The 20,640-nt window shown below is 40.9% G+C and overlaps 1 protein-coding gene across 1 annotated transcript in view; it reads right to left on the minus strand.

Moving 5' to 3' along the window:
- Window positions 1–6,373: 6,373 nt before the first annotated feature.
- MAOA (monoamine oxidase A) overlaps window positions 6,374–20,640 on the minus strand; it is a 79,537-nt gene continuing 65,270 nt past the window's right edge. The window contains exons 10-15 of the mRNA XM_043896123.1: window positions 20,361–20,414; window positions 13,838–13,895; window positions 12,544–12,641; window positions 10,332–10,443; window positions 10,011–10,073; window positions 6,374–9,826 (exon numbers count right to left, since the gene is read on the minus strand). Coding sequence (XP_043752058.1) covers window positions 9,680–9,826; window positions 10,011–10,073; window positions 10,332–10,443; window positions 12,544–12,641; window positions 13,838–13,895; window positions 20,361–20,414 — 532 coding nt within the window. The 3' untranslated portion in view covers window positions 6,374–9,679. The remainder of the gene's footprint in view (window positions 9,827–10,010; window positions 10,074–10,331; window positions 10,444–12,543; window positions 12,642–13,837; window positions 13,896–20,360; window positions 20,415–20,640) is intronic.

Here is a 20,640-nt window from a genome sequence, read left to right on the forward strand (position 1 = left end):
AAGAATGGAGAAAAGAACCTTCCAGAATGAGGGAACTGAGACTGAAAAGGACTGGCTGTGTCTAAGGATTTATAAGCAGAACTAGATGGCTGGAAGCTTCTGAGGGAGGAGAGTGGCTCTGGGTGAAGATAGGGAAGCAGGCAGGGGATAGAGCATGCGAAGCTTTGTGAGCCCTGGTCTGTCTGTCGCATCCACAGTGCAACAGCAGCCATTGAAGGGATGTTGTCTCTGACTGAGGCTCAGATTTGCATTTTTTAAAAAGATCCCTTAGGCTACTGGGTGGTGTGGTAAACAAAAGGAAACCAGGGCATTTTGATAGAAGACTGATGAGAAAGAGGATAGTACAGAGAGAAGTACTTCAAGTTGTAATTTTAGAAGCAGTAGTCATAATAGACCATGGACTGCTATTTGCATCTTCATTTTCATTTTTTTAAATTTAATTTTTCTTAAGTCGTGTCCGACTCTTTTGCAACCATGGGATTTCCCAGGCAAGAATACTGGAGTGGGTTGCCATTTCCTCCTCCAGGGTATTTTCTCGACCCAGGAATTGCGTGACTCCAGCAGCATCTCCTGCACTGGCAAGTAGATTCTTTACCACTGAGCCACCAGGAAAGGCCCCTACACTGGACTATAGTTGGTTTACAATCTTGTGTTAGTTTCAGGTGTACAAAAAAAGTGAATCTCTTGTACATATACATACATCCATTCTTTTTCAGATTCTTTTCCCATGTAGGTTATTACAGAATATTGAGTAGAGTTCCCTGTGCTATACAGTAGGTCCACAGTAGTTATCTGTTTTATATATAGTGGCATGTATATGTTAATCCAAAACTCCTAATTTATCCCTCCCCCATGAATTTTTGTTTTTAAGGATAACACTTATTGTTACTAACAGCCTTACCTGCCTTATCCTACTGAATGCTCAGAACAACTGAAAAGCACCATTTAACAGGTGAGAAAATCTACATTCAATATCAAGATTCAAAGCCAGGCTGAGTTGGCTCCAGAAACCTGAGTTGTTCACATTTAAGCTCTCCTACTAAGAAGGGTAATTTAACGAAGAATCAGCTTCCAAAGAAAATTCTTAGCACTCGTAAATCAAAATGAACATGTAGGAACAAGTATTCTCAGTTATGTGTTAAATCTTAAAACTGAAACTACCATGCTTTCCTGTCCCTGAGCTAAACAGTATATGGGAACCAATCAAAAATAAGTTGGCTACTTGTCCCAGGAATTACTTGCTGCTGGAATACAAAACGCTGAATTGACAAAAATAGTTTATTTTTTGAGACTAACAGCTTGCTTATCAAGACGCACTTCAAGACCCCAGCCTCACTGTGCCTACCAATCGTAAGCTATTCTATCATCGACTCTGCCAATCTGAACCAGTTTTCTGCCTTTTAAGACTGGCTTTAAAAAGCACCCACCCCAAATTGAAACCTATAGACCCTACAAAACCATAAAATCTATATACCTATAAGTGAAAATGTTGGTCCCTCAGTCATGCGTGACCCATGGGATTCTCCAGGCAAGAATACTGGACTGGGTTGCCATGCCCTCCTCCACGGGATCTTCCTGACCCAGGGATCAAACCTGTCTCCTGCATTGCAGTTGGATTCTTTACTGTCTGAGCCACCAGAGAAACCTGTATACCTATAAACTCTGCCCTAATTTCTCCACTTTGAGACATGGCTAAGACTCTGTTAATGTGATGTTCACGTTCACAGCAGTGAGTCTAGTAAAATAAGCTTTGCTTGATTTGACATGTTTCCTGGTAATCTTTTGGGAGGTCAGCAGCTAAGTGTCTGGTAGGAAGCTCTGTTGCCTAAGGGGAGGCCTAAGAAGGTTCTTATAAGAGCACACTACTCAGTTGTGTGTAGAGTCTGAAATGTTTTAGATTAGAAGAGGAATCCCCAACCTCTGGGGTCTTATGCCCGATGATCTGAAATGGAGATGATATTATAATAATAGAAATGAAGTGCACAACAAATGTAATGTGCTTGAATCATCCTAAAACCATCCCCACCCCAACATCCATTGAAAAATTGTCTTCCACGAAAGCAGTTCTTAGTGCTGAAAAGGTTGGGGCCTGCTAGATTAGAAAATAGAAATTTACTTGGATAGGAGAATAGAAATTTCTGGTCTCTAGTTTATTAAAGGTACAAATTTTTGTTTGTTTGTTTTGTGCTTGTGTCAGGCAAACACATTTGCGTCTGAGGACCACAGATTCCAATCCTTTTGTATCTAAAATAAAATCTAATTCACTGCTAGACCTATTTGGTGTCTATTCAGCCTGGGGTGCATGGTTTACCAGCTTAGATGTTGCTCTTTTCAGGGCAGAGTGGCTGAGGTTCTTTCTGTTTAGTTCCACTGAGATCCCATAACTGAACCTATGAGACTCTTTGGCATCATTTAAAATGTCAGGCACTATTACCCATATGTTTTCTAAATTCATAGAGCCCAGAATAATATAGGTTGTTTGGGGGGCTTCCAAGGTGGTCCTAGTACAATATAATGTGTAGCCACAATTTTGACTCCCAATGCTTAATGAGGAGTTGTAGATGTTTATTGCACCAAATGACTCCAAGTTAAACTTCCTAAAAACCCTCCTTACATTCTGTCTCCCTAGGCTGTCAAGGCAGCTTTTGAAAACCCCTCCTTCTCTCCACCTGCACTCCATAGCCCCAAGTCGATTTTTTCTGAAATTTTCTCCTCTCCTTCCTTCTTCCCTTTGCCCGCTTTTCCCAAATTAGTTCCCTGCCCAATTTAAGGTGAAAGTAATTCCACCTCTTTCAGCTCCCACCAACGTTCTTCCTCATCCATTGCCAAGATGAATACAACAGAGATCAAAGGACCAAGCAGTTCTAACCAAAAATCTTACTGGGTAATTAAGACAGTGGAAAGGCTGTGGATATTAGACATTAATATTTTTGACCCATGTTGCAACTGGAAACTAAGAGAAACACAGGCAAGTGTGTTTGGAGGAAATTCTGAATGCAGGGAATGCCTTTTATTTTCTTGAAAGAAGAAACTGTCTTGAACACTTTAGGATTCCTGTTGGAAGGAAACAGCAGTGTTTGGCCAGAAGATGGCACTCTTTGAAAACAAATTTAGGCAGCCCCTTAGCACAGAGGGCTGGCAGACACTGAGTCCTAGTGGATAAAGATCTCGGAGTACAGAGAAGGGCCGGGTAGATAGGAACAGAAAATGACTGAAGGGATGAACAATAGTCAATGGAGCAAAAGGGACTTAGCATTTAGCGCTTACTGATGATACCTGTGGTTTTCTTTAGCATTTAGCCATGCTATCTGCTCTGGCCTGAATGTTTGTATCTTCCCAAAATTCATGGTGAAATTCTAACCCCAAAGTTGATGGTATTTGGGGCTGGGACATTTGGAAGGTGATCAGGTCATGAGGGTGGCATCTTCATGAATGGAGTTAGTGTTCTTATAAAGAGGCTCCACAGAGATCCTTTGCCCCTTCCGCCATGTGAGGACACAGCTAGACCTCTATGAACCAGAAAGCAGGCCCTTGCCAGAGCTCGAATCTGCCAGGGCCTTGATCTTGGACTTCCCAGCCTCCAAAATTGGGAGGAATTAACTACTGCTGTTTATAAGCCATGCAGTTTATGACGTTTATGTTATAGTAGCCCAAACAGACTAAGATGACGATCTTATTATTTTTTTATTTCCTTTCTCTGCCCTGTATAAGGTTATTTTTTTGTCTTTTATGTGTGAATATATATATATATATATATATAAAAATATATATATGTATATATAAGTGTTTATATACATATATATTTACACAAATTTTAATTTTTTGGCTGTGTTGGGTCTTTGTTGCTGCATAGGTTTTCTCTAGTTGCGGTGAACAGGGGCTACCCTCTAGTTGTGGTGCTCGGGCTTCTCATCGCGGTGGCTTCTTGTTGCAGAGCATGGGCTCTAGACACATGCTTCAGTAGTTGTGGTTCCCAGGGTCTAGAGCACAAGTTCAGTAGTCGTGATGCATGGGCTTAGTTGCTCTGCAGCACGTGGGATCCTCCCGGATCAGGGATGGAACCCAAGTCTCCTGCATTGGCGAGCCATCAGGGAAGCCCTAGCCCTGCGTAGGGTTCTCACTGATGTGTCCCACAGTGATGATGCTTATAGAGGTTTGAGGACAGATCCTCAACACCTCCCCTTAAATCTCATGTCCTTCCAGAAACTCCCCCTCGTATCTCGTGAATGTGCTGGTGTCTGCAGCACTACGGGCTCCATGAGGTAGGCTCTACCTGTCTTACTTGCTGAATACCAGGGAACAGAGCCTTAAGCTCTGACAGAGAAGAGATTCTTACTAGATACCCAGCACCTTCCTTTGTTTGGATCCTGTTCCTCCAATGTCTCAGCCAGTTTCTCCAGGCTAAGGGATGTATCTTGCAGTTTTACCACCATGTCAGTGTAAAGTGGATGGTATGGTTTTAAAAAGTTAATCCATTCAGTATTGATATGTTGCTTACTAGAACTGTATCATAGAAAACAAAAGAATTATAGTCAGCAGAGATTAAATGCTGACCGAAGAGCTACGATTTCTATCTTACAGAGAGGGTGCATTTTTCCCAATAAACTTTGGCACTGCTCTTATCAATCATGACATGGACACAGCAGAAGATAAGAAGTGCCTTGGGATGGGCCGCTGGAAGTGTTATTTCATGAGGGGGATTTCTGATCTAGGAGAGCTTTTTTTCTGTCTTTTCCGCCCCTCTCTTTTTGCCCTTAACCAGGCCTTTTTTACCCATTCCTGATAGTTTTACCAATTGGTTGCTGGTCTTGGTTCTCAGAACATCAAAGGCATCTGAGAAGAGTTTGGCATTCATGTGATGTAAAACCAAACCTAGCATTTATTTGAGACTGAGAATAATCTGGACCTGTGAGCAAAGCCTTCATATGTTTTGCTTGGTTAGGAATCTTTTAAAGGAATTTGGATATAAATGTTCTTCTGAGGGGCAGCTATTTCCCAGGTCAGCTACAGTCCGTACTACTCCCTAATGTCTCATGCCTGCTGCTGTTCATTTTAAGCTTCCTGACTCCTGAAGACATGGGATTTTGGACTCTTGCTTGTAAATGCACATCCCTCCTCCATTTTAATCTTTCTATTAGTAACCTGTAGAGGGGGGTTCCATTGTTGAGACAGAGTTCGAATCACTTCCAGGGTAACTTCCAATTTTATTTTTCTTCCACATAAACAGTGCAGAATGCCATCTTTAAAGGCAATTCCCTTACCTAACAGGGATAGGTTCACGGAGACAGCTCCATTCTATCTGTAAAACCAAAGCTCAAGTCCATAATATCTTTTACCTGACAAAGGGCAACTCTCTCCATTTTCGGATGGTGTAGAGTATCCATACTGTGGGTACCCCTGCCTGGATTCCCTTGGCTGCTGGGAATTCAGGCTGAGGTGAGTTCACAGCAGCAGTTCCTCATCCAATATAACAACCCTTCCCAGCTCTGTTCTGCTTTTCAGTCGCTCACTGGTGTCCAACTCTTTGTGACCCCATGGACCAGTTTGTCTGTGGGATTCTTCAGGCAAGAATACAGGAGTAGGTAGCCATTTCCTTCACCAGGGGATCTTCCTGACCCAGGAATCAAACCTGCATCTCCTGCTTAGCAGGTGGATTCTTTACCGCTGAGTCACCTGGCAAGACTCCAGAGGGAAGCTAATGAAGGGATACAGAAGCCAGACCCCCTTGCCTCAATGGGGGATGATTCTAAAGGGCCCTTTCAGCTCCCCCTTAAGATCTGCTGAGGCCCTGGCTGCAACTGCTTTGTAGGTCAACTCCTGCCCAATCCTGCCTTCCTCACCCCCTTGTGTGTATTTCCTGAGAGTCATCCCCAAATAACTTTCTGCCCTGACTCTGCATCTCAGAGTCTGTTTCTAGAACAAGGAGTGAACGGAGATACAGAAAGGCTGAGTGACTCGTCCTGCCATATAGATAGGCAAGCACAGAATCCTGGCAACAAATGCATAAATCACATAATGTTGCCACGAAAAGAATCCTTGGGAATCATCAAGGTCAACCCACCCTTTTCCAGATGGGGAGACTGAGGCAGAAAACCAAGACATTTGTTCAAGGAATCATAAGCTAATTAAGTGAAAAGGCTCTGATCAAATTCACATCTTTTGTGACCCAGTTGGGCAGATAACAGTCTAGCGTTTAATCAGCTTCCAGAAAACCTTGAAAAAATCCAACTCAAACTGAACTTTGAGAATTTGGAGTCCATACCAGGTGGCTTTTTAAGCCCATCCTTCAAGGACGACACCTCATTGTAACCTCCTGCTATAAGAAGCCATTTAACCTTCAAGCCATCACCTAAATAGAGGAGCCAGGTCTGAATCAGAGGTGATAGTGCACTTTATTAACAAACAAAACAATACCAGACAGGCAAAACTGTACTTCAGTGTCAATACATACACACAGGTGTACTCCCACGTATAACACTGGGGCACACTTCAGACAGAACATTAGGCACCAAGTTCACAGACTAAACATGGTTCACAATCCTTCAATACTGTGTCTTCAGGCTGATATACGTCCTTATTTAAAAGTTGTGACAAGAAGGTTAACTTTTCAAATCTCATTCTTAACCTTACTATTGAGTGAGGCTGACAGCCTTCAGAACTGTGAAGCAGGTGACTGAACAGAGCCAGGCTTGATCAGCTGCTTAAACTGACTTGAGAGTGGGTGGAAGAGAAGACCTGTGGCATCTCAGGATTGGATCACCTCATGTATGTGGGGAAGTTCTCAGCTGCCATTTCACCCATAGGAACCACCTGGGCTGGCATTCATTTTTAATACTCAATCTGTAGCTTAACAGGGTTGATCTAATTAGGATGAATTAATGGGTTTGCTAAAAAGTTTGAGAAGAGGGTAAATCCCATATTCTGGGAGTCCTTTGACATTCGAGACATGTTAACTATGTTAACAACTTAATGACTGTTAAAACTGTTGCCAGTTAAATTTGTCAGCATTTCCCCAGAGGTGTGTCAGAACCAAGTTAATCAGTAAGCAAACAGAAATAACTGAAATAGATCAGGGATGTGATTTCTCAAAGCACTTTGGTATAAAATGCAGCAAGTTCTTACGCATTAGGGCATATCCAAGATAATACCAAAACTCCCAACTTAGCTAAAATGCTTTTCAATTGCAAGGTATAGACTGGCAGAAAATCCTGCTTTTTGCTCTCAGGATGTAATTTTGGATTTATAATAAGGTTAATTATGTAATAAACTTGGGTTGGTTCCTCTGGCAATCTTTAATTCCCATTCAGTAAAAAAATAGACAGCAGATTAGATTAAGAGTTACTGGGAGGTAATAGAAATAAGGATGTGACATGAATACTGAATATCGGAGAAGATAGAAGCAGCAGTAGACTCATCGGCTATGAAACAACAGTGCGGCATTTAGTACAGGGGCAAAGACAGTGGTATCACTCTATTAAAAACGGTATCACTCTATTAAAAATGGCATACTCTATTATAAAAGTATAAAATAATCCAGAGATAGAACGATTGACAGGATTAATTCTAAAAAAGGAATTTGAATCTAGCTTATGTACTAAATGTGTGGAAGTGACTCCATCAAAATTTTAGTTGATTTAAAAATTTTGGCACACAAAGAACAAGCTTCAGCTAGCTAGAAACTTCATTTAAAACGAAATGCCTCATTCATCAATGATGCAGGATATTACTGGGTATCTACCACCTGGGTTGCTGAGTCCACAGAATCTTCTGAATCTTCTCAACCGCTTTATTTGATCACATCTGTGTTGATTTTCATATATATATATACACACACACACACTTTATGGCTGAAACTTTTGGGTTTTTAAAAAATCTGACAGTTTTTTTTTTTTTTTTTTGCCACATGGGGCAGCTTGCAGGATCTTAGTTCCCCAACCAGGGATCAAACCCTGGACCTGGCAGTGAAAGCACAGAGTCTTAACCTCTGGACCGCCAGGGAACTCCCCCAACAGTTTTTAAAATGGGAAAGATAGGAGGTGAGCACTGTTCTGAACTCACATTTCTCCTAAGATAAAGTTAGTTTTCATATATAAAATCATTCAATTTCATGTCTTTTATAAAGCTTAATAATGAAAGCAAGTGAGGTTATAAGTAGAGCCCTAATTTCCTTTCTGTGCTTGATTAGTCTCATGAAATAACAATCAGAAATTTATCATCTGCATTTCAGTACTTATTTGAGAGAAACTGGCATGGTGGTATTACTCAAAGGTAACCACATGGAAGTGCTTCCCTGGTGGCACAGTGGTAAAGAATCTGCCTGCAATGCAGGAGACACAGGTTCGATCCCTGGGTCAGAAAGATCCCCTGGAGAAGAAAATGGCAACCCACTCCAGTATTCTTGCCTGGAAAATCCCACGGACAGAGGAGCCTAGTGGGCTACAGTTCATGGGGTCACAAAGAGTCAGACACGACTGGGCCAGTAAACAACAATAACAAACCATGTGAAAAACATACTTAAGTTAAGCCTGATTTTATTATGGCTATAGGAAAAAAAAGAAAAAAAATATCTGCCACTAGGGGCCTTCAGAAGGGTCTACCTGAAGAAAGGAAAATACTGCTTCCTTGGAATTGGCAGAATGTTATCAAGGACAATGAGCCAAGTAATGTCTAGCCACCTTCCAGGAGGATGTGAAGAAGCCTACTGCAGTTGGTCTCATGAGGAGTGAAACAGGAAGCCCTCCTGGGGGACGGTCTTGCCACTATTTGCTCATCTAGGGAGTTACATACCAGTCACAGCAAATTAATTTAAACATTCCTTGGTAAACACTGTGCTCTTTAAGAAAAAGAGGAAAAATGCAAACAAGCTAGCATGAAGACTAGATGTCTAGTTTAGTTTAGTTTTAGTGTTAGTCACTCAGTCGTGTCTGACTCTTTGTGACCCCATGGACTGTAGCCTGCCAAGCTCCTCTGTCCATGGAATTCTCTAGGCAAGGATACTAGAGTGGGTTGCATGCTCTCCTTAAGGGGATCTTCCTGACCCAGGGATCAAACCTGTGTCTCCTACATTGCAGGCAGATTCTTTGCGGTCTGAGCTACCAGTGTCTAGAAACTTCACAGGAATTAGAAGTGGTCAGGAGATCCCTGAGACAGCAGCCCACAAGATGTTGTCCCCGCTCTGGTCTGCGGGTCTGAACCCTACCTCCACTGCTTTCCCTCATCCAAAGTGGGGGCTGCTTACCCAGGAAGCTTCGAGTCTGGGCCTACACTCTACCCTTTGCTAAGGACTTCAAAGGACAGTCACAGGCTGGGCCTTAATCTACTCAACCTCTACAGAGAGAAAGTTAAATGCTTCATTCCTGTGATCATCAGGTATTTTATGTTAAAGGGGAGAAAAATAGGACACAGAAACTGTTTCTCATGAGCATGTCAACTTTAACTTCTTGATGTTAAGAAATTGATCACAAGGTTATTTTCTACCAATCAACACGAGCTGGTCTACAGACAAATCACAAGATGGAGCTTGATCTTCCGGAAATTAAGGAGGTCATACACTGAGATTAAACTGAGGGGTTAAATCGGTTCACTTAAAGATGATCTGATTGCACGGCTGTTCTATGGGTCGGCAATTTGCTTTTGATGATACCGGGGAAGGCTAAGCAGAAAGCATGAAGCCAAAACTTCAGGATCGGCTTAGCAGCCTGAATCTGTACATCATAAACCACAGGGCAGTTATCGATGTGGAAAACCCAACGATCTTCAGCAGGCCTGATACGGAAGGCAGGTTTCTCTCCCAGAAGCTGGGGGTGATCTCTATAGCTGGAACATCCTGGGTGAATGAACATAGATCATTAGCAAAAAACTCTTGTGGGAACAAGGAGTGGCAAAATATATCTGTAAAATCAGTGTCTGGATCTGCCCTGGAGAGTGGCATCTACAAGGACATCACAGGCTAGAAGTTGAGATTTTTATATGCGATTCTTGCTCTGTAGAGATGGAGCTGCCAAACTTACTTTAGCTTCAGGTTCTTGGATCCAGATGTCTTTGGCAGCCAGCTTCCCCAAAGCATTCAAGACCTGAAAGAAACAAAAAAGAAAAAAAAAAAAAAAAAGAAAAAGAAAAGACCTCAAACAAAGTGGCCATGGTATTATGAGGTTCTGTACTTTTGACAGATTCAAGGCCCTGCTGGCCACAGATGAACCTCATGAGTGGAGTGAGGGCAGAGAAGTGGATATCTATTAATAGACAGATGGTCAGTGGCACGATCTGGAAAGACCAGATGACAGCTATGTCAGTGGACTCAGGAGGGAGAGCCATTTGGCTTCCTGTCTTACCTCTCTAGCGGCCCGTTCACCGGCCTCTACTGCTCCTTCCATGTAACCACTCCATTGTGTGGCAGTCTCCGTGCCAGCAAAGTAAATTCTGCCTATAGGTTGGCGAATCACCCTTCAAGGGAACAGAGAGGTCACGCAGTTACCTGGGAACGCGCTGAGGGTAAATGAGCCAATCGTGGCCCTCACTTAAAACCCCACAGAAGACAAGGAAACTCAAATTGTTTCCAAAACTCCCATGCAACTCAGCCAAAGGTGAAAGGCTCCTCCTTGTTTCCTGGGTCTGCACCAAAGGATCTGAGCTTTCAAGCCAGAGAGAATCAGGATATGAGATCATCAATTGCTAAAGGTAACGAGACCTTTTTCTAGCTAGTCAGAATTAAAATGTAAGAACATACATTAGGTCCACACTCAAGATTCATTTGCCTCATGTTTCCTATTTGCCGTCCATTCTGCTATCTACAGTAAGGGGTGTGTTCTTCATGAGATCTCATCTGACTGCCGGGAGGAACAATGGTGGTGAGTGGGAAGACAGGAAGAGGAACTCATTTCTAGCAAAGGAGAAATTCAAAGGATTATATGTCTACCTTCTTCAAAAACAACCTCTGAGAGTTTGGGGTTAGTAGATGCAAACTGTTACATATAGAATGGATGGACAACAAGGCCCTACTGTATAGCTCAGGGAGCTATACTCAATGTCCTGGGATAAACCATACTGGAAACGAACATAAAAAAGAATGTGTAAAATGCATAATTGAGTCACTTTCCTGTATGGCAGAAATTAACACAACACAGTAAATCAACTACAAAAAAAAAAAAAAAAAAACCTCTGTACAATTAGCTTCTATGGATGTATCTAGAGACTGGCTGAGGGTAGTGAAATGGGCTTTCTCTTACAAAGAGGTCTTGGTGAAGAGAACCATGGCAAGGCTGGGCTGAATGAGCCACCATCCCCTCCTACCTTGTTGGCTTTGATTCCTACAGACACTTACGTGAAATCTCCTAAACCATGTATCTCCACCCCAAAGGACTTCACCTCAACCTGCTGTCATGCCTTTTTCCAACTCAGGAATCCTTGGCTTCATCTATCCCTGATCCTAGTCCCCTCTCCGAGACTTCCACTTTGATTCCAGAACCACTCCAGTTCATCAATACTGTTATCACTAACAAAGGCTATTCATTCTTGGCTTGAGATTTGACAGAAATAGCCAACACTAACTGCCCTTTGGAAAAGGAATTAAGCACCCAAGATCTAAACAGGGTTTCCCGTGAATCATTTAATCTTTCATCAGATATTGATGACTTTCACTGAAATACTACACGTGTCTATTGAACTAAAATCATTGCACAATTAATAATTCACTTAAGAAAAACAAACAAAAAGCTCATATAAGGAAAGGATTAACAAACCCTTCTGCCTTCTCTATGGACACACATGACCTTGAGTTAACATTTTAGATCTGTTCCTCTAGAAACCTGATGAAGGCATAAGGCCATATATGTTACCAGGCAACCGCTGCTTATGGTAAAAATGGCTCTCCTCCACCCCCTCACTGGTAACTTGTATCTAGGCTGGGAAAACTCATAAATTGCAAATATCTGGAAAGAGTCTAAATATCTGGGAAATGTTTGGGATTTCTTGAGTATGCTGCCTCTTGTAATTGGGCATGTCCTTTGTGGGGAACCTAGACACTGCCTATGAGGCTGTTTTAAGAGACAAAGGCTCCTGTGAGCTAAGGGGTTTCTAAGCTAAGGTGAATTCTCCCATCTTGTGCACATATCAACTGTTCACACCTTAGCCGTACACAGTGAGATGCTTCCCCATGAAGAGGAATGTCTGATGCTGCTCTGCTGGCAAGACATCTTTAGCCCATGTAGATTGGAGCCCAGGAGCCTAGGGTAGTTGTGCAAGGCTAAATGTTTAGTTGAGCTAAAGAAGGTCCCTTGGAGGACACTGCAGCTTGCAGGATTCTCACGTGTACCAATGGCCCCTGAATTCCTTGCCAGTGCTCTGCGATTGTTCTATGTGCTGCCAGGTACTGTTCTACGTATGGACATACTTCTTTTCCTATGGACACCTAGAATATACAAACTATCTGGGACATTACATATAGGAATGCTGATTCCTGTTTCTAAAATCCCCACTGAGCTTGGCTTATCTAGTTTTAAGCTTGGCACACGTCTTGTATCTATTGGCATAGTGTTCGGGTAGTACCTTCCATATTGAGTCATGATCCCTGGGGGGAAGTACGCAGTGTAGCAGCCTCCGGAGTACTGCTCCTCACACCAGTTCTTCTCTTCATAGTGCACCGGCTGCAGTTCAGTGGGGAGAAAATTTCAAAGGGAAGACAAAGCTGAAATGCTGCCAGTCAACAATAAAGGCTCTTATGTGCTTTACTGTAACAAAAAGTTTAAGTTTTTTTTTTTTTTAAGTAGCCCTGTTTTTCTAACTTAAGGGGAAACATGACCGTACCAAGTAATGGCCTTTTGTGAGGTGCCAACAGACAAAACGCATATACTTTGACTTTCTTTCTCAACCTCTTGCCTAGGAGAGACAGGAAGTATTCCAATATCTGGAAGAGAGGGTATCTCTATGTGGATTCTGAAGTCTTTAAGACTCTATCAACAATCAGGTTCTGGAAGGGTCTGCTCAAATCTCTGCATTCTTTAAATAACAGACCTTACTTCCCCATCTACCAGGGCATTACTGCTGAAAAGGGGGTGGGGAGAAGGTAGAAGGAAAGCATAGTGTCTGAAAAAGGCTTTTTTCAGAACCACTTCTCTCAGCTGGAAATGTGAATGATGGGAATCCTATTAAAAAGAGGACAGTTAAAGATGAAAAATGTTTCCCAAGGGACGTGAGAGGACCTTCTCTGATTTCTCTAACACATTCTGCAAGTTTAATCTTCCAACAGTTCAGAGAAAATCCCCTGGAAGAGCCCCCCACTACCTGCTAGGGTCTTTAAAAAGAATTTCATTCTCTTAATTGCTTTCAGTGGTGGATTGAGAGCACCGAAATTCCTAAATGAAGTGTAAATTGAGTCTGCAGATGGAAAAACAAATTAGTATGACTTTGACCTGGGCAGAGAGTCCAGATTCAGTCTGTCTTATCAAGTATATACTGCTGTGCCTTCATCAACAAATAATGATATAGCTGGGATTTTATTTGGCAGCGATCAGTTGACACTGACAAGAGGGCATGGCCTCTGTTTCAGAGACTGATCTCAGTCACCCTGGAAATAATACCTGCAGTTTCTGCCTCTCATTACTACTGGCTGCCAGTTATCCAGCGAACATTTAAACAGCCCAAGGAACTGCTGCATCAGAAATTGCATGCACCGACAGCAGCGTTTTAATGGCCCTTTGTGACTGCTGAAGTTAATCCTCCAGTAAGCATATCCCTTTATACTCTCTTCATAAGACTGTCAGGAAACCAGAATCTGCTTTGCTTTACCACTCAGAGCAAACAGAGCAGAACCTGCTAGGGATTAAAGATGGGGATTTCTTACATGTAAAGCTTCTTGAGATCCTAGCACTTTGGCGTACAGTTCACAGATTTTCCTTTTTCTATAAAAAAAAGAACCAAAGAATGTGAAGGAAGTAATGACTGATGAGTATGGAATAAACACAGCGAGTTCCAGGGTTCTTGCAATGAACCAGATTTATTAAGTGAAAAATTAAAATCAATGGCCTTCAGTAACTACACTAAATGAACAGTTCCTTGAATCTCTGCCCTCAAATTAACTCTCTTTTCCCCGACAGAGTTATGTGCTTTGGAGATTCAACCGACTCTTTGTTCTCTTTTACATTTTTGCCTCTTCCACTACCTACTACCATATCTATTCAAGATTAAAAGGGAGAAAAATGAGATTGAATTAAATTCAGTTTTAGGAATTGATTCTAAGTCACTATTTGGAAATATGTGAAATTCTAAAGTAATCTCTTTTATAAGTCTATAGTAAGCATGATGGTGTCTTTTAACTATCCTATGTTTATGTTTTAAATATCTACGAACATATAAAGCTCATTTAATCTTTTAAATGTAACATAACACATGCTATACTAGGAGAGGCCTATGGTCATTCCAGGGTAGTAATCTGTCACTTGACAGAATTTTCTGTGGACACAGTACTGGGTCCTAAGGGCATGGAGGGGCAGTGGGCATGATGTGTTATATGCTGCTGCTACTAAGTCACGTCAGTTGTATCCAACTCTGTGCGACCCCACAGACGGCAGCCCACCACGCTCCCATCCCTGGGATTCTCCAGGCAACAACACTGGAGTGGGTTGCCATTTCCTTCTCCAGTGCATGAAAGTGAAAAGTGAAAGTGAAGTTTCTCAGTTGTGTCCGACTCTTTGAAACCCCATGGACTGTAGCCTACCAGGCTCCTCCGTCCATGGGATTTCCCAGGGAAGAGTACTGGAGTGTGTTATGTGATATTACCTTAAAACAGTCTCTGACCACCCTCATAATTCATTATGCAAATGACCAGCACAGAACATGGTACATACTATATCTTAAAAATCAATAGCTTTATTCAACTAAGCACTTCTTTTTTTAAAAAAAATTACCATTTTATTTATTTATTTATTTTTATTTGGCCATGCCATTTGGCCTGCAGGATCTTAGTTCCCCAACTAGGGATTGAACCAGAAGTTAAAGCACTGAGTCCTAACCACTGGACTGCCAGAGAATCCCTATCTAAGTACTTCTTGAAACAGATACATTTTAAATTCACAATCACTCTTAGTGCAGTTTAAAAGCTCTAATTTACTAAAATTATCCATTTTAGAAATGAATAGTTCTGTTTTAGAAATTGTTTAAACAGGTTAACACTGATCCAGTTATACACTTTAGGTATTTATCTTCTTTAGTCTTTATATAGGTTAAATATTGAAAGTGCTCCAAAATACTTTCTTATATACTAATAAATGACTGGAAAAAAATTGCTAAAAATGCGATAAAGGGTTTAATTCAAATCTGTAAGATAAGCATTAAAAGCTAAAGAGACAAATGGCAAAAAAAATATTGGGGGGGAGGAAGGAGGTAGGGAAGGTTATAGTTATTAGAAATAAATTTAAAAAGATGCCAATTTCATGTTGCCAGTTACAATAGAAAACAAGTGTTCCCAATTTCACAGGTATTCCCAATTTCTCTGAATAATGTTGGACAAAGTGTAACTTTATACATTTATCTGAATGCTCACACTTACATGATTTATACAACTCCTAGAGTTTCCATCTCATGGCTATATAGTGGTAAATCAAGAGAAGGAGGTGGAATGATAAATGTTGTTTACCGACACCACTTTACCATGGAAGGTTTTAAGGGAGAGACAGATGCCACTTCTGAGGTGATGTCACACATCATTAGATAGCTATTTAAGTTCCAGTACAGACAGGCAAGATTCACTGTCCTTCAAGGAGCTGTTTCTACTACAGCTCAATAATGATAAACGAAAGGTAGAACTGGAAGAAGTCTCAAGATTACTGTGTAGTCAGACTACTGTCTGTCTCTGTCTGTGTAATCCAAGCCACTCATTTCAGACATGAGGAGACGGAGGCTCAGTATGCTCAAGAGACTAGTTCAACATCACTCAGCTCACTAATGGCAGGGTCAAGGATCTACCCTCCTGAGCATCCCGCCTGTAGTAAGTGCTCAATAAAAATTTACTGAATCAAAATCCATCCTCAGTCCAGTGTGGTACCCTCTTTTATACTCTATGATATGACTGATTCTTACCTACTTCACATGAGTGTTGCAAGAAATAATTCTGACATTTTGAGTCAATAAGAAAACAAAAGTATTGACAGTCATTATCCTGAAAACTTAACAATGTTTCGTTTACTTTAGGTATATAATAACATCTTTGTTAAAACAGAGTGAACCCTAAAATGTAATCAAACTACTCTATAGTTAACTTTTCATTCAAGAACAGTAAACCAGTTATCATAGAAATTTGTCATTATTGACTGTATTTCACATTATTAAATGAGTCAATGATGAGTTCTAATGAACACAAAGGAAATTATCTTCTCCATCCCTTCCTCCCATTAATATAAAAATTTTTTAGAAAAGTTATATAAGATAAGGATGGTACAGCAATGCACTGGTTGCTTAGCTGGGCTCTAAAAATAACAGAGCATACGTTAAATGATGTAGAAAAGAAGTCATTGTGCAAGTTGGATATACCTACTGGTTTCTAAACCTGGCTGCTCATCATAATTACTCAAAAGGCTTGTTAAAATATGCAAATACTCAGGCCCCACCCCTAACCTACCAAATCATAATCTATCAGCCTCAGAAAAAATATATTTTCCAAACATCCTTTGGGAAATGTTGACGCAGTTCGTTCTGGGAGCTATTACTTGAGTCAATAACATTCAGCATTCTAAGTGGTTTTGCCTTATAAAAACTTTTGAGAAGTTTAGCCACTATGTGGAATCAAAACCAAATGTCTACATCCAGGCTGGTATTTATTTTACTATTAATAAGGAGGGAAGGCAGGAAATCCAAAAGAAAATGTCAAGCTTAGTATGACATAATGAAAAAAAGTACACATTAGATGCTATTCGTGACTTTGTCACAAGCTGACTATGGAGCGTTGAACAAATCATTCCCCATCACCAGACCCCCAAATTCTTCCTCTATTGAGTGAGTAGGCAGACACTGAAATAGTTCCCCTTTCCTGACATCAAATCTCATGGTTGCTGAAATAAACAAACCCGTGTGCAAATGTGGGAACGTCTGCGGTCTTTCCCTAACTTGCAAAGTCATCAAAGTAACTCTCAAAGCAAGATCTGCTAGTTGATTTGCTGCTTAATTTTTAAATCAAATGCAGAGAGAAGTATACATTTGCATGCACACCCTCTTCAAAAGCTAACAAAGGATTTAGGGTTATCCCTGTCGTAATGAAAGTGTTGCATAACTCAATGAAGCTATGAGCCATACCGTGCAGGGCCACCCAAGATGGAAGGGTCATAGTGAAGAGTTTTGAGACAATGTGGTCCACTGGAGGAGGGAATGGCAAACCATTCCAGTATTTTGACTGTGAGAACCCCATGAACAGTATGAAAAGGCAGAAAGATATGACACCAGAAGATGAGCCCCCCCCAGGTTGGAAGGTGTCCAATATGCTACTGGAGAAGAGTAGAGGGCAATTACTAATATCTGCAGAAAGAATGAATTAAGCAGCTGGGCCAAAGCAGAAATTATGCTCAGTTGTGGATGTGTCTCGTGGTGAAACTAAAGTCCAATGCTGTAAAGAACAATATTGCATAGGAACCTGGAATGTTAGGTCCATGAATCAAGGTAAATTGGATGTGGTCAAGCAGGAGATGACAAGAGTGAACACTGACATCTTAGGAATCAATGAACTAAAATGGACAGGAATGGGCGAATTTAATTCAGATGACCATCATATCAACTACTGTGGGCAGGAATCCCTTCAAATAAATGGAGTAGCCCTCATAGCCAACAAAAGAGTCCGAAATGCAGTACTTGGGTGCAATCTCAAAAAGGACAGCATGATCTTAGTTCGTTTCCAAGGCAAACCATTCAACATCACAGTAATCTAATCACAGTAAGTCTATGACCCAAGCAGTAATGCTGAAAGAGGAATAGTTTCATGAAGACCTTCTAGAACTAACACCAAAAAAAAGATGTCCTTTTCATCACGTGGGGGTTGCAATGCAAAAGTAGGAAGTCAAGAGCTACCTGGAGTAACAGGCAAGTTTGGCCTTTGGAGTACAAAATGAAGCAGGGCAAAGGCTAACAGAGTTTTGTCAAGAGAACACACTGGTTATAGCAAACACCCTTTTCCACCAATACAAGAGATGACGCTACACATGGACATCATCAGATGTAATCAGATTGATTATATCCTTTGCAGCCAAAGATGGAGAAGCTCTATACAGTCAGCAAAAACAAGACTGGATCTGACTGTGGCTCAGATCATGAGCTCCTTGTTGCAAAATTCAGACTTAAATTGAAGAAAGTAGGAAAAACCACTAGGCCATTCAGGTATGATCTAAATCAAATCCCTTATGATTATACAATGGAGATGATGAATAGATTCAAGGGATTAGATCCTGTAGAGAAAGTGCCTGAACAACTATGGACAGAAGTTTGTAACACTGTACAGGAGGCAGTAACCAAATTCATCCCCAAGAAAAATAAATGCAAGAAAGCAAAGTGGTTGTCTCTGGAGGCTTTACAAATAGCTGAGGAAAGAAGAAAAGTGAAAGGTAAGCGAGAAAGGGAAAGAAAAACCCAACTGAATGCAGAGTTCCAGAGAATAGTAAGGAGAGATAAGGCCTTCTTAAATGAACAATGCAAAAATAGAGGAAAACAACAAAATGGGAAAGACTAGGTATCTCTTCAAGAAAACTGGAGATACCAAGAGGACATTTCATGCAAGGATGGGCACGATAAAGGACAGAAATGGTAAGGACCTAACTGAAGCAGAAGAGATTAAGAATAGGTGGTAAGACTACACAGAAGAATTACACAAAAAAGGCCTTAATGGCCCAGATAACCACGATGATGTGGTCACTCAACTAGAGCCAGACATCCTGGAGTGTGAAGTCAAGTGGGCCTTAGGAAGCATTACTATGAACAAAGCTAGTGGAGGTGATGGAATTCCAGCTGAGGTATTTCAAATCCTAAAAGATGATGCTGTTAAAGTGCTGCACTTAATATGCCAGCAAATTTGGAAAACAGTAGTGACCACATGCCTGGAAAAAGTCAGTTTTCATTCCAATCCCAAAGAAGGGTAATGCCAAAGAATGTTCAAACTACCATACAGTTGCACTCATTTCACATGAGTGAACTGAGCATACTAAGGTTATGCTCAAAATCCTTCAAGCTAGTCTTCAGCAGTACATGAACTGAGAATTTCCAGATGTACAAGCTGGATTTAGAAAAGGCAGAGGAACCAGAGATCAAACTGCCAACATATGTTGGATCATAGAGAAAGCAAGGGAATTCCAGAAAAACATCTACTTCTGATTCATTGACTCCGCTAGAGCCTTTGACTGTGTGGATCACAACAAACTGTGGACAATTCTTAAAGAGATGGGAATATCAAACCACCTTACCTGTCTCCTGAGAAACCTGTATGCAGGTCAAGAAACAACAGTTAGAACCAGATATGGAACAATGGACTGGTTCCAAATTGGGGAAGGAGTATGACAAGGCTGTGTACTGTCACCCTGTTTATTTAACTTATAACATGCAGAGTACATCATGTGAAATGCTGGACTGGATGAATCCCAAGCTGGAACCAAAATTGCCAGGAGAAACATCAACAACCTCAGATATGCAGATGATACCACTCTAATGGCAGAAAATGAAGAGGAACTAAAGAGCCTCTTGGTGGGGGTGAAAGAGGAGAGTGAAAAAGCTGACTTGAAACTCAACATTCAAAAAACTGAGACCATGGCATTTGGTTCCATCACTTCATGACAAATAGAAGGGGAAAAAGTGGAAGTAGTGACAGATTTTATTTTCTTGGACTCCAAAATCACTGTGGATGGTGACTGGAGCCATGAAATTAAAAGACGCTTGCACCTTGGAAGGGAAGTTATGACAAACCTAGATGGTATATTAAAAAGCTGAGACATCACCTTGCTGACAAACATGCAATAGGTTTGAACACCTATGTATGGATCTGCTTTTCAGAAAAAGCACATGTTGGAGAACCTTCAAGACCGAATAAAGGTCACTGGGACTTGGCCTCTTAAGCTTTATTCAGATCTAACTTTTTTTTATTATTTTTCTCCATCCATCTTACTGAGAAACCCTATCTCTTAACCAACGTAAAACAAATACAGAGATGTAAAACTAAATTAATATATGCACATGGGCAGGAGTGAGTCAAAAGGGGGGCTAGCAAAATACAAAAAAATTGATTTGTTGGGATTTTGAGATTAACAAATTATTGCATTTTTCATAATGTTATTATAGTGTTGTTAGTACAACAAGCACAATATAAAGCTAATCTTTTACATGTTTCAGATGTAAATTCTTACCTTATATCTTTATGTACTTTAGCGAGCCGGTCAGCTTTTCGAGCAAGGATGAAGCTGGAGAGAGAAATTACATTTGAACGATTAGGTGACAGTGGTTTATCTTAAGAGTTGCCTCTTCTTTTTAAAGTGTTCTTGCCTATATCTACAGTAATACCCTAAATACAAACAAGTTTCATTCCAAGAATGCATCTGTAAATCCAATTTGTTCGTAAGTCCAACATAGTTAGCCTAGGTACCCAACTAACACAAGCAGTTATATAGTACTATACTCTAATAAGTA

Source organism: Cervus elaphus, chromosome X (assembly GCF_910594005.1).
Source record: "Cervus elaphus chromosome X, mCerEla1.1, whole genome shotgun sequence".
In the NCBI taxonomy this organism is placed as follows: Eukaryota; Metazoa; Chordata; class Mammalia; order Artiodactyla; family Cervidae; genus Cervus; species Cervus elaphus.